This window comes from Falco rusticolus, chromosome 5 (assembly GCF_015220075.1).
Source record: "Falco rusticolus isolate bFalRus1 chromosome 5, bFalRus1.pri, whole genome shotgun sequence".
In the NCBI taxonomy this organism is placed as follows: Eukaryota; Metazoa; Chordata; class Aves; order Falconiformes; family Falconidae; genus Falco; species Falco rusticolus.
The window spans coordinates 53,310,218-53,323,542 of record NC_051191.1 but is presented as its reverse complement, the minus strand read 5'-3'; the positions used below and the strand labels follow the sequence as shown (position 1 = coordinate 53,323,542).

Below are 13,325 nucleotides of genomic sequence, written 5' to 3'. Positions count from 1 at the left end.
ACAGAGAGAAATTACATGGGATTTAAAGAACACAAGGCAGTCCAGGGAAAGAGGCAATCAGGCCATTTTCCCATGCCTTCTTTCTTGAAGAGAAGCCTAGACATGATGTGACACTACAGCGTATGCTAACAGAGCAATCACAAGCTCCATTTCTGTCTCAGGGACTATATACCTTGCTCTGCACAGCTTGCCAGGTCCAAGGGATGAAGCCGCAGTTACACCACGTGCCTAGGCTTTGCCTGCCCCAACCACTGTCAAGGACAGGGACTGTCCGGAAAGCCCCATCAAACTGTAACCCAGTCACCTGGACTCATTCCTGTCACCTCACAGGCAACATGGGAAAGCTCAGATTGAAAGACTAAGCCGAGGTGCAGTAACTGTGGGTGCTTCAGCACCACAGCAAAGCTTTGCCTTGGCAACCCTCCCTCTGTGTGTGGAGGCACAGTGAGCTTGTTTCCTAACCTTGGGCTGGCCCGGGTGGCTTGGGTCACAGGAATGGCATGCTTCAAGGGAGGGGGAATAGCAGGGGCTTCTTCTGAAAATATTAACTCATCTATTTGGAGACTGATGGCTGCCTTTGAAATCTCTCCGTATAGATCTATACTTAGCACCAGGGCAAGGAGCGTGCGCTGCAGGGTGTGAGGGGTGGGCAGGGGGAGGGCTCCCTGTGAAGCCCTGCGCCTTTGTCCTCCAGCGGTGCCCCCGCAGGCTCGGCAGCAGGACCGGGGCGACTGCTGTGCCCGGACACGGCTCCCGAGCCCCCACCTCGCGTCCCCTCGCTGCACCCCGAGCTCATGGGATTTTGGGGGGAGGGCGGGGGGAGTTGGGTTGTCTTTTTATTTTTTGCTTGTTTCCCTTTTCCTTTTTTTTTTTTTTTAATTTGCTTCCCTCCCCTCGTGCCCCCCCCCCCCCTTCTAAATAGGAGATGTTCTCAGGACAGCGCCCAAGAGACTGGCTGGAATCAGTTTTGGAGGGTGATACACCGCGACAGCTAGAAGTTGGATAGGGTTTCAGCAGCTCCTATATAAAGCAGGGGGGGACTTATGTCACTGCACTAATTAAATTCCATCTGGGTTGTTCCTCAGGGTGTTTTTGAGCCTTCCACCCAACTCAAGCAGGCAGAGAGGCCGAGGGACAGCATGATGATGGACCTTTTTGAAACTGGTTCCTATTTCTTCTACTTGGACGGGGAGAATGGAGCCCTGCAGCAGCTGGAGATGGCAGAGGGATCCCCGCTGTACCCAGGCAGTGATGGCACCTTGTCCCCCTGTCAGGACCAAATGCCGCCAGAGGCTGGCAGTGACAGCAGCGGAGAGGAGCATGTGCTAGCACCCCCGGGACTACAACCCCCTCACTTCCCCGGCCAGTGCTTGATCTGGGCTTGTAAAACTTGCAAGAGAAAGTCGGCCCCCACAGACAGACGGAAAGCAGCCACCCTGCGGGAGAGAAGGAGACTGAAGAAGATCAACGAAGCCTTCGAGGCGCTGAAAAGGCGGACTGTGGCGAACCCCAACCAGAGGCTGCCCAAGGTGGAGATCTTGAGGAGCGCCATTAGCTACATCGAGAGGCTGCAGGACCTCTTGCACAGGCTGGATCAGCAGGAGAAAATGCAGGAGATCGGGGGGGACCCCTTCAGCTTCAGCCCCAAGCAGGGAAATGTAAGCACCGCCGCTCGCTTCCTCCCGCCGCCCCGGCATCCAGATGCGACGCCGCCGCGCCCGTCCCCTCCGCTCCTCCCCGCCACGGCCTCTGCGGCGGCCGGGCCCGCTGCCGGGTGCGAGCGGGCCGCTGGCGGGGCGCGCGCTCCCGGGGCCCCCGGCGGGCAGCCGCCGCCCGCTTCGCTGACCCCCGCCTTCTCCGCCTGTCTCCCCCCTCCCGCCCCCGCCCGTGTGCCGCAGATCCCCAGTTCAGACTTCCTGAGCACCTGCAGCTCCGACTGGCAAAGCGTTTCTGACCATTCCCGAGCCCTCGGAGCCAGCCCCAAGGAAGGTAACCCGCTAACCCGCTAACCCGCGCCGCAGCCGCCGCCCCCCGTGCGCTGCGGGCCGCCGCCGGGCCCCCCCCCCGCCCTCACGGCCGCGCTCCCACCGGCCGGAGCCCGGCGCCGCAGGCCCGGCGAGGAGGCACGCGCTGCTCGTTAATCCCTTTTCTCTCGTTGAGCAGGAGGCTCCATCGTCGAGTCGGCGGCCTCCAGCAGCCTTCGCTGCCTCTCTTCTATAGTGGACAGTATTTCTTCCGACGAGCCCAAACTGCCCAGCGCGGAGGAGGTGGTGGAGAAATAAATCCGGTTGCTCTGGTAGTGTATTTAAGGGAGATGGAGCCCCCACCCCCTTCCCTCTAAACTAAGTAACGAAGCAAATTAACGCAGTGGAAAGCCCGGGCAGGGGCCTTGTTAAGCCCGAGTCTGAGTCCGCCTATCCCAAAGAAAATGGCTCGCACAGACTCCAGCCAGAGAGGCTTTCCCCCTTTTTTCTTTCCTTCTCCTTTTTTTCCTGAGTTTTGGTTTCTTTAAATTGTGCTGCATAGACCATCCCTCTTTTTTTCTTTTTTTTTCTTTTTTTTTCTTTTTATTTAAGATACTTACCAGTGTACCGGTGATCGGCTTTCGCTGAGAGTCACCGCAAAGTTCATTCCTGTCTGAGTGAAGCTGTTGGGTGTATTTCGTGTTAATCCTATTTAAAGAGTTCCCGCCTCGTTTCGTTCCTGTAAATAATTTTAGTACTGTCTTTTCTTTTGTAAACATAACAAATATGTATTTAAATGGTGGAATGTGATATTGTATATAAGAACAGACGGAATTCTTGGATTGTAAAATAAAGTTCTTTGTGTTACAGTGTGCCCCCCCCTCCCCCCGCCCACGTAATTCAGTAACAACCCGACCCCAGAGTTAAAACCCGCCGCCGACCTCAGCGAGACCAAGCCCTGAAGAGCCAGGCTTATGTAGTCGAGACAGGACCCGTGTGACCGGAGGCAGCTCTCGGGACAGATTTTTCCTTCGTTTTTTTCCTCTGAGGAACGTCTCCCCTTACCCAGGGCCGCACCCGCGGTGTTACTTACCCGCCTGCCCGTCGGCTCGCAGGGGGAGCCGGCAGGACCCGCAGCCCCTGCGGCCGCCCGCAGCGCTCCACGCCCCGTTTCCTCGCCGCGCTGCCGCCCCGAGGGCAGTACTGCGCCCCTAAAAATGTCCGGCAGTGCCGCTCTAGAGGCTCGCCAGGCAGGGACGCTTCTTCGGCCTTGTCCCGCACGTAGCGGGTGAGCTTACTATGGGGAAGCGTGAAGAGCTCCCCCACACCCCCCGGTCCTCGAGGAGAGAGGCTCAGCCCCGTTCCCTCATGGGCACGGGAGGGCTTGTCTGCGGCAAAACCGACGGGCCTGATACCCTAATGGGGCAGCAAAAGGCTGTGACAGGAGCCCGCTGCCTTGGGGACTGGGGGGGCTGTGATTTCTTCCCAGAAAAGGTAACTCCCCTGGACTTCCTTGAGCCTGAGAGAGAAGGGAATGGGGTCCCTCAGTGAGGAAAGGGTTAAGCTACAGAAAAAGGGGGTGGGGGGTAACAACACAGGAAGCCTTTCACTCAGTGGTGTAAAAAAACCTCAGCCTCTCTGAGGCTAGTGGAGCGGAGCTGCTCACAGTCGGAGCGTTACGGTTTGTAACAGGTTGGTTATACCCCCGGGCAGGGGCGACCACCAGGGAACACTGCCCTACGCACGCACCGGGCTCGCAGAGCTGACAAAAGGGACGCTACTGCCTCTGTCTGCGGGCGCTCTCCTCGTCAGCTTTAACCCTTGGTTTATTTTGGGGGGTTTGAAATGTCACAGCCACGTTTCGGGAAGGTCTTCCCCTTCTCGGCCGGTTCGGGCACGGGTACATCCGTCTGAAGGGAAAGCTCTGGAAAGAGACAGCCCCGGGAGCTGGCTCTCCCATCACGGTGCCGTCCTTCCTCCCTCTTCGTGCCACCGCGGGCAGCCTGGGTTTGAAACCAGTCAAGTACTCGCTCTAATTGCTAATTAAATACTCCGTTGTAAGGAGTAATTGCGGTGGCACAGTGTGGTGGGCGCGTAGTGATAGGGCATTTTCCCTTTTTCTTTTTTTTTTCTTCTCGTTTCAAACGAACCGCTTTGCCTCGGGGAACCCTCGGGCTCTTCAGAAAGCAGCGCCACGGGGAACGCGGGTTCTTGCATGTCATCTCTGCACTTTGGCGAAAGAGCGAAGGTGTTAGACTTTGCTTGTGTAGCGAAAAGGCTGCATCAGCAGCAGAGTGTTTCAGGTGGGGTTAGCAGCTCGTCGCCTTCTTCAGTAATTCGTTGCGATCCCCGCCGGGTCAGAGAGAAGGGCTACACCCAGTTCTCAACCCTGATGCAGCGCCGGCCGACCCAAGCCCCGCAGGACCCGCTCTCGCAGCAGAGCACGAGCGGTGCTGAAGCACCCTCGAATCCACAGTGTCACCCCGACACCCGGCCAGCCTATTGTTAATGCTCTCACCCCGGCATTAACCTCGACGAACTGGCCCGTCCGCCCCGCAGGACCCCCACGGCAACGTCTGCTCCAGCAGCCGGGTAACTTGAGCGATTGTTTGGAGTAAGTTTGCCTAAAGGAGGGGGTTTTTTTCATTAAATAAAGAAAATACCTCCCGAAGAGACTCTCGGTGACCCCCGCGGCTGCGGCTGACATGCCGAGCTTCCCACTGAAGGTCCTCAGTGTGTTTGCAATTAAAATGTTTGTGTTTGATATTAATAAGGATAATCTTTACCTAAGTCCCCAGCCAAAGCAAACAGGGCCCTGGGATCACAGAATCAAAGGGTAATAACTGGGTAAGGACAAGAGGTTTGTGATTTAATCAAGCCTTTTTCCGGAGGGGCTACACACTAAGTCATCGAGGTTTTTACACGAACCCTAGTGCCCCCCCCCCCCCCCCCCCCCCCGGCCCCGCTGCGGTTCATTTAACGCGAGAGGTGCAGGCTGGCCCGCCGCTCCCGGGAAGCCCGTGCTCAGCACCGGCCTCCCTCGACTCTACCTGCTCTGCTCCGCCCGGGAGCCACCTGCTCGCCCCCCGGCAGAGGAGGAGGGGTGCGGGAGCACCGGCGGGCCCCGCCCGTCCGCACCGCCGTCCGCCACAGCTGCCTGCGGGGCCGGGGAGCCGTGGCTGGGGGCGACGGGGGGGGCTGCCGTGCCGCTGCCTTGTCACCGCTCTCCTCTGAAGTGACGCGACCGAGCGCTGAAAGCCTGGGTGGTTTTTTTTATTGTGCGTCTTTATCTTCCTCCGTAACACCGCCGGCAACCCAGAGAGGGAGGCGGGCAGCGGGTTCGGGTTATTTTCGGAGGTCGAAGGCAGGGCGGGCAGGCGTCAGCCCAGCAGGTATTTCCACGGGGAAAATTCCTGCTTGGATCGCTGCTGCTTTGGGGAGCCCGTACGATTTTCCCGGAGCTTCCACCTTTCTGTGGAGAACGAGCTGGGGAGCAGGGGGCAGGAGAGGGAGGAGGCTGAATAACTGAACCATGTGCTCGCTGGGACGTCCCTCCGATAGCAGGAACTAGCAACTTTTCCCAGTCTCAAGGCTGCTAAAAACCCCCTCGTGTCCCTTTGATCTCTCCTGGGAGTCCCAGGGTGCCAGCAGAGGCCAATGCCTTCTTCAGCTGTCTCCTATACAAATCCCTCTGGCAGGTACTAATGTGTTTACTTAGGTGCGCACGGTTCCCAGCGCTGGGGGGAACAAAACGTTTCTCACACGGCTGGAAGCGCCCGACCCCACCAGCCCAACTGGGAAACAGCTTTGCCGGCGGGACGGCGCGGCGGAGGCCCGGCCGCGGGAGGGGACAGGCGGGGGCTCGCTGCGGCTCCCCGCGCCCGTGGCTGAATGAAATGCGCCCCCGAATAACGCTCTGGCTGCCGGTTGCTGTCCCGCAGCGGGGCCCAGGCGTCGACTCCGGCGGTCTGCGGGGGCACTGGGCCATTTTTGGGGGAGGTGCGGGGTGCTGGCCGAGGGCGCTCCGCAGGGCCGGGGACGGGTACGGCGAGGCGTGTCAGGTGGGCCCCCAACACCGCTCACCCCCCGGCCCGGTAATTTACGGTTCCGGTCGGATTTTCTTTGCTTAAATATGGGGGTTGGAAAGAGATAGCACGTTCCGCAAATGGTCCCCACATGGGATTGAATCCCTCCACCAATAGGTGCGGCACGGCAACTGCTGCGGAGCGGGGACGGTTGGGGTGAGCAACACTGTTTAAAGAGGTCCTGACACGTTCACCATTTTCTCTCTGCCCGTCCACAGGAGCAGGCAAGGTCCGATGCTCAAGCTGTTTCCCGTTTTCCGGACTTGAGCCTCCTGAAATGCAGCATTATTTTCCTTCCCCCCCCCCCCCGCCCCCAGCCAGCCTTGTAGTTTGTGTTTTCTCTCCCCTTTCTTTAGTTTCACTCGCCTACTGCACTTTTGCAAATTTGTTTTGAGATCACTTTACCAGAGGAGCCGGGAGCTCTTAAGGGATACTAATTACAGATTTTTTTTTCTTCCTGACAGGCTTTTCCATCCATTCTTCCCCTTCCCCCAAAATATGTAAGGGGAAAGGAAACAAATTTTCCTAAGTCCTCAAAGACTTTTGGGAAAAGGCACGTTTTCCAACAACCCCAGCCCTGCTGGATTAAGAGTTAAAACTGAGCTAAAGCTCTGCACGCCGGCAGAGCGGGACGGAGGGGGCTGGCATTGTGCACCGGGATATCCACAGTGCGTGCTTGAAGAGAAACCCCTGAAAGCTGAGCAGAACCGCAACCGGCACTTTAAAGATCAAGTTTATTTGTGCGCAAAACATAAATCTGTAAACAGGTCTATTTTAGCCAGCGCAAATGTGGTAAATAAAAAGGTGTGAGTGTGTGTCTGCACACCACAGCCCAGCGAAGAGTTCAAGTTACCGTCGAGCAGAGCCTTCCGACGGCCGGCTTCTTAGGAAAACAATAGGGAACTGCCCCGTCTTAGACGTGGCCCAACTACACTCCAACCTGCACCTCGGAGCGGCAGAAGCCTGAAATCCTGAGCTTTCCCTTTCCTGTAACTTTACTCCATTATCAACGCTGTGCTTTTCCTACAGTATTCATTTCAAAGGGGGTTCCCCCCGTTTATGGCCCCAAATAAACCGAAGCAGTGCAGATGTAGCCTTCCCCAGCCTTTAGATAATTATGCATCCGCTCGCAGGAAGCAAGGTGTGTGCATGGGATTTTTTTAGGAAAAGTTTCAGCCTAGGAGTGGAAATCTACCTTTTGGGGTTTGGGGGGCGGGAAGGAGCAGATCGGGTCGCCCCGGCAGCCACTACCGGCCGCACTCCGCCTCGCCCGGGCGGCTGGGACGGCTTTCCAGCCGTGTGCGCTGGGGAGATGCTTGCCTGCCCGCCTTGCTCACTTGAAGAGCGGCTCCTTGAGACAACCGGTTCGCCATGCCCGCCGCATTACCTCTTCCCGGAGAGAGGCTAGTTGTAGACGGCTTTTTCCTGGGCACACAGACTGGCTCCGTAGAGTTTGAACCGCTGCTGGGTCACTTGCTCTCCGTTTGAGTTAACCTAGGTCACATAATTTTATTCCCAGGTAGGGAAGGTTTCCTTTGCCTTCTCATAATATTTTCCTCAACTACAAAAGCCACCTGGATGAAACCAAAGGATTCCTGCGCGTTAGCAAATGCCTGTTAAATGGCTTCATTACCACTCTAATGACCCTCGCACCGCTCCGCTCAGCTACTGCTGCGGCTGGAGCTCTGCAAAGCTTTTGTCCCCGACTTGTGTAAAGTTACTTAGGGATTGCGGGGTTAGAAATTTTACACTTCCAGGAGGGGTTTGTTGCACTGGCAGCTGGGACGCATCTGTAACGGTACAAGTTTGCCTGAAAGCAGAAAATTAGCAAGCCCGAGGCACTGCTCGACTGTTGTGTCTCTAGCAGCACCAGGTCACACGAGCAGGAGAAGGAATGGGAAGGGGATTTGTCTCGGAGCAAACACGTACACTTTTCTTTTGTCAGTACCTTTCCCTGTGGCCCGATCCAACAGCACTGAAATCCGGGTTTCCCCCCTCCCTGGCACTCCTGGCCACAGGTAGATGTGCATTTTTTGTCTCTCGGTTTGTAAATTTAGACGGTTGGTGACACAAGTTTAATTCCAGGACAAAGCACTCCTCAACATAAACGAGCAAATCTTAGGTCTGAAGGGACGCGTAAATTGCTTCAGGTTAGACCTGGCCCACAGGCTGCGGGGAATAAATATAGGCAAGTAGACACTGTAGGTGCTATGGAGGGGCTCTACGCTAACCCCCCTGCGGGGAGAGCCGGTGCCCCTCCCGCGGCAGCCTGTGATGGGAGCGTAGGGACGAGGAACGGCTCTGCAGGAAATGTCAGCGGTTCGTGCGCGCCCACTGCCCCTCTTTCTCTTTCCATACCAAAACTGCAAATTCCCAGACTTGATTTAAACTCCGGAGATGTGGCAAACGAGTTGTGGGGAGGTCGGTCATTACAGAAGTGCCCAGCTCACGACTCTCCAAAGGAGCAGCGCGGAGCAAATTGTCTCCTGGGGACTAGAGGGGGCTTGCCCAGACAGCCCCCAGTAGGGGATGTGGTGGGATATGCTAATAAAGACTGGCCGCTGCGGACCAGCCTCCCTTTACATGTATATATAAGGGCCCCCCGCATCAGCCGAAGGACATTTCGTCTCAGGTCGCTAATTACTGAGGAAATTGCCTCAGCGCCTCGCCGAGAGCCCGTGGCTGCTGGCCCACACTGACGCCTCTGCGGCAAGGATGGAGGTGATGGACAGCTGCCAGTTCTCCCCGTCCGAACTCTTCTATGACAGCTCCTGCCTCTCCTCCCCGGAGGGCGAGTTCCCCGAGGATTTTGAGCCCAGGGACCTGCCTCCCTTCGGCGCCCCCGAGCCCCCCGAGCCCGCCTGCTCCGAGGAAGAAGAGCATGTCCGAGCTCCCACTGGCCACCACCAGGCCGGCCACTGCCTCATGTGGGCTTGCAAAGCCTGCAAGAGAAAATCCACCACAATGGACCGGCGGAAGGCGGCCACCATGAGGGAGAGGAGGAGGCTGAAGAAAGTGAACCAGGCTTTTGAGACCCTGAAGAGATGCACCACTGCCAACCCCAACCAAAGACTCCCCAAAGTTGAGATCCTGAGAAACGCCATCAGATACATCGAGAGCCTCCAGGAGCTCTTGAGGGAACAGGTAGAAAACTACTATCATCTGCCGGGACAGAGCTGCTCCGAACCGACCAGCCCCACTTCCAGCTGCTCCGATGGGATGGTAAGAGAGAGGCAGAACTGATGGGGCTGTGGGGACCCCAGGAAGGCCCGCGGGCAGGTCCCCCTCACCCTCGCGTCCGGTCCCATGGGTGTGGGACGGGCCGAACGCAGCCAGACATCAGGAGAAGGTGGACGGTTTGCGTTAAAACAGGCCCCTTGTCAGATGTAACACTGAGCGTGCACACGGGCTTGCCGGGGATGCGGGGGGGTGGGGGGGGCGGTAATGCTGCCGGGGGCACCCAGCAAGCTCCCGGGGGCTCGTCCTCGTCGTTCCCCCCAGCTTAGCGCGGCGCGCAGACGGGTAAGGGGGGCGCAGGGGGAGACGCTGCCGCAGCGGCAGCCTGGCCGGGGCGCCGCTGTCCCGCTCCCTCGCGGGCGCCGGGACTCCCTCCCCGCCGGGCCTTAAGGCCCTTTCCCCCGTGGGGAGCACTCCACTGGCCCGGGGGTGAGGGCGGCCGGGCCGGCACTCGCCCCTCGCTGTCTTGCAGGCCGACTGCGGCAGCCCCGTCTGGTCGGCGAGAGGCAGCAGCTTCGACGCCGTTTACTGCCCCGAGATGGCCCACGGTAAGCCCGACCCGCCGGCAGCCGCGGGCGCCGGGGGTGCAGGCGGGGGCCCGGGGGCCGCCCCGCTCCCCGCGGCCCCTGGGGAGGGCAGCGCAGAACCCGGCCGTAACTCGCTGCCGTCCCCGGCCGCAGGGTACGGCGCCGAGCAGAGCAGCACCCTGTCCAGCCTGGACTGCCTCTCCAGCATCGTGGACCGCCTCTCCCCGGCGGAGGAGCCGGGGCTGCCCCTTCGCGACGCCGACTCCCTCTCGCCCAGCGCCAGCATCGACTCGGGGCCGGGGACGCCCGGGACGCCGCCGCCCCGACGGACCTACCAGGCGCTATGAGGGGCCCGGGGAGGACGGTACCCCGCGCCTGCCGCCGCCTCCGGCGCCGCTGCCCTCCTGCCGGGGCCGCCCCCCTCGCCCGGCCGCGTCCTGCAAACGCTCCTCGGGCGAGGGGGGCCGCGCCGGCGCCGCTTGGCCCGCCTCCCTCCAGGGCTGGGGGCGAAGCGCCCCGGCCCGGGGTTCCCCCCGGGGCAGCCAGACCCGGAGGCTCGGGGCACACGCGCTACGCTGGAAACCCCGCTGCAAATAAAACGTGCTGTACGAGAGCTGTCTGGCCTGCTGGTTCTTTAAGTGGATGCCCGGGTGTTGGGGAGGGCAGCGAGACCCGGCTGCGGGGAGTCCGCCAGCATCCGTGTGCGGCCCCGGCCGCGGCCCCTGCCGGCACGGGGGGGACCCGTCCCATCGCGGCGGGGCCGGGCCAGGGCATGCGGCGGCTTGGCCGGGCTGGGGCCTGGGAGCTTGTTTCTCCCGTCACCAGTGGGTGTTAGAATTCTGAGACCGCTCATGGAGGGACAGAAATGTGGAGGGTCAAATTCTCCGTCCATTCCTGTACTGCTATGGGCAGTTTCCTTTATTTTCTGCCAGAGTACAAGTAGTATTTCAGCCATATTCCCTTTTTTACTTTTTCTCCTTCTTGTCAGAGACCTTGTTTCTTTCTCTGAGTATGAAGATGGAACACTTATGGCCCTAAAATTGCATGGTGACTCTCCTTTGTAAAATGTCTGTATGATCTAGCTCAGATACTCTGTTGGGGAATTTTACTCTCAGTCACTCTTGGGGCTCTAGCAGAGACAAATTTAGTAAAGTTAGTAAGAACAAACCACAAGTACCTCTTTCACAGTCCACAAGGTACATTTCACAATATTCAGATTCCTAATGAATTTGGTCCCACCAGCCAGGATGAAAATTCATTACTCTATTTACGTGGGTCTAGAAATAGCCAGGTCAAGTCTTCATGAGCTTCAGAGTTAACAAGTATTTCCTTCCAGGCACTAAATCTAAGTCTTTCTACCATGAAAAATTTCCAGCCCTTTGCACTGCTCCAGTTGTAATCCAAAACTTTTCTAGCCCTACGCCCCCCTCCCCCCCCCAAAAAAAAAAAAAAAAAAAAAAAAAAGATGTGTGGAGAGATGGGGAGATGGGCTCCTTCAGTGCACCCAGAAATGTCTCCTATGATAAACACTCTGTTTGGGAAGGGATATACACCTCGCTAATGTGGGTAAGGATGTATTTGCCATTTGTGTTTATGTTGTTAGCACTGGGTGGCCAAGAGGCCTGGCAGTGGTATTTCACCTCTGATAAATCTTTCACTTGAACCCAGCCCAGCTTAGTCACATTGCCAAAAGTTGCCACCTGACTGCTCTTTGGCAGCATTCCTGACCTGAGGATGAAGGAAGCCCAGCACGCTGAGGGGACATGTCCCCCCACAAAGGGCTACAGAGGAAACGAGGTGGCACCTACCTGCCTGAGCTGCTCAGCTGGGCCGTGGGCGTCTGTGCTGCTGACACAGGGCAAGGCCAGCCTGCCCCTCCTGCGCGGCTGCTCTCAGAATCACTTTCTGCCCAGAGCTGTGTAACCTTGAGGGAAGTGTTTTCTTTTCCCGCAGAGTAATTCAGGAGGAGTCTTTTCCAGAACGGGCCTTCTGTGGATATAGATAGGTCCCAAGTAATCATCAAGCAGAAAAAGTGGTTTGGAAACCCTAGACTGAGGTTGTGCAGAGTTACCAACAAGGTATTTGCACACTTTTGTCATTACAGATGCTTCAGGGGTATGCAAGTGTCTGAGCGCTGAGAGTCTTCCCTGGTTATGGGCGATCAATCGCTTCCTAAGCCTTCTGTTCATAGAAATCCTCATGCACAACTCTGAACATTACTGGTTTTATTAATTATTTCTCACACATTGCTGCAGTGCTTGCTCCTCTCAACCAAAATACCATCCCAAGGCTACCGCTTATGGCCAGGATCTAATACAGTGCGGATTATTTTAAACGATGGTTTAAAATGAGCTAAGCTGGGGAACTTTCAGCATTTTGTTCTGCACTCTGCTGACCTTGGCAAGTGATCTCCGGTGAAGTATGCAGAGTAACACTAGCAAATCACATGTTGGTAATGTACACCTCTCTTTGGCTGGCAGGCATTTTGAGAGTTGCAAAAAGGTCAATACTTACAAGAAGTAGCTTTTCAGAGAGTGAGAAGTATCCCGTCTGCAGATGTTTGTCCACAGCCTCCTCAGTCCTACTAGACTAGATTACAATCTGTGGGTTTTGTTATACACATATAGGAAACAAACTCTTAATTACAGGACATTTATAAACAAAGCTCCCATGAGCCAAAATGTGTGGTAATCCTTGGAAGGAATGGAAGTTAACTTCATGAAACTGCTTTTAATCCATGAATTGGGAAGAACAAGGTGTAAAAGGCTGCTGTCCTAGGAGATACGCTGTTGTGGTCAGATTTAGCACATTTAATAACAAAAATTATGTATGAAAAAAAAATTATATAATATATACATATAGAATATAATATATAAAACAGCACACATATTATAAAAGCAATAATAATAATAATAATAATAATAATAGGAAATGCAAAGAAAGATTTGTATTCTATGTAACACATGTTCATTTAAGGAAGGCTGTGCTCACAAATACATGAGAAGATGTTGGTTCAAAACACCTGAGCTCCACTCCTGTCCACTCTGGCCACCTGGCTGAGTGCTGCAGGCTCCAGGACAGCTTGCAGTGATCTCACAGGCAGGCAGGCAGAGGGATGTCTTGTAGTAGCAGAATAACGTAACACACAAGCTGCAAGTTTTCTGTCACTCTCTGCAATGAAGGGCATAATTCTGTGCAATTTTAAAAATACAATTCATGTTATATTTTAATTTACCTCTGAAAATCATGCTTTTTTGGCTTATATTCTGACTGAGGGAGGCAGCTGTGCGTGTGTGTGCGTGTGTGTGCGCGCGTGTGTGCGCGTGTGTGTGCGCATGTGTGTGCGTGCGTGTGCGTGTGTGAGAAGAGGTGCTTGTATCTTTTCTTTTTGTTCAGAAATGAAGAAGAGATCTCCAGTGAAATACATATTTTAAACTCAGACCAAAAGGCCAACTGTAGATTACAAAACTAACAAAGGAACCTAGTAAAGATCTCTTGAATATAACATCAAG

General features: G+C 56.1%; 2 protein-coding genes across 3 annotated transcripts; both read left to right on the top strand.

The window, feature by feature from the left end:
- The first annotated feature begins 885 nt into the window (after positions 1 to 885).
- MYF6 (myogenic factor 6) lies at positions 886 to 2,848 on the top strand. 2 transcript variants are annotated; one of them, XM_037389270.1, is made up of 4 exons: positions 886 to 1,658; positions 1,899 to 1,989; positions 2,164 to 2,296; positions 2,577 to 2,848. In XM_037389270.1, the coding sequence occupies exons 1-3, from the start codon at positions 1,140 to 1,142 to the stop codon at positions 2,280 to 2,282; spliced, it is 729 nt and encodes a 242-aa protein (XP_037245167.1). In that variant the 5' UTR covers positions 886 to 1,139; the 3' UTR covers positions 2,283 to 2,296; positions 2,577 to 2,848. The 2 variants fall into 2 exon arrangements, with proteins under 2 accessions (XP_037245167.1, XP_037245166.1); XM_037389269.1 differs by having other exon boundaries at positions 2,164 to 2,848.
- Positions 2,849 to 8,731: 5,883 nt separating this feature from the next.
- On the top strand, positions 8,732 to 10,312 carry MYF5 (myogenic factor 5). Its single transcript, XM_037389929.1, has 3 exons — positions 8,732 to 9,271; positions 9,759 to 9,834; positions 9,967 to 10,312. The coding sequence occupies exons 1-3, from the start codon at positions 8,765 to 8,767 to the stop codon at positions 10,158 to 10,160; spliced, it is 777 nt and encodes a 258-aa protein (XP_037245826.1). The 5' UTR covers positions 8,732 to 8,764; the 3' UTR covers positions 10,161 to 10,312.
- Positions 10,313 to 13,325: the final 3,013 nt, after the last annotated feature.

Bases quoted from the DNA above. Each gene is read 5' to 3' on its own strand.
- MYF5 (XM_037389929.1), top strand. From the start codon at position 8,765: ATGGAGGTGATGGACAGCTGCCAGTTCTCCCCGTCCGAACTCTTCTAT. The intron at 9,272-9,758 runs GTAAGAGAGAGG...GCTGTCTTGCAG, and splicing joins CCAGCTGCTCCGATGGGATG to GCCGACTGCGGCAGCCCCGT. The intron at 9,835-9,966 runs GTAAGCCCGACC...CCCCGGCCGCAG, and splicing joins CTGCCCCGAGATGGCCCACG to GGTACGGCGCCGAGCAGAGC.
- MYF6 (XM_037389270.1), top strand. From the start codon at position 1,140: ATGATGATGGACCTTTTTGAAACTGGTTCCTATTTCTTCTACTTGGAC. The intron at 1,659-1,898 runs GTAAGCACCGCC...CGTGTGCCGCAG, and splicing joins TCAGCCCCAAGCAGGGAAAT to ATCCCCAGTTCAGACTTCCT. The intron at 1,990-2,163 runs GTAACCCGCTAA...CTCGTTGAGCAG, and splicing joins CGGAGCCAGCCCCAAGGAAG to GAGGCTCCATCGTCGAGTCG.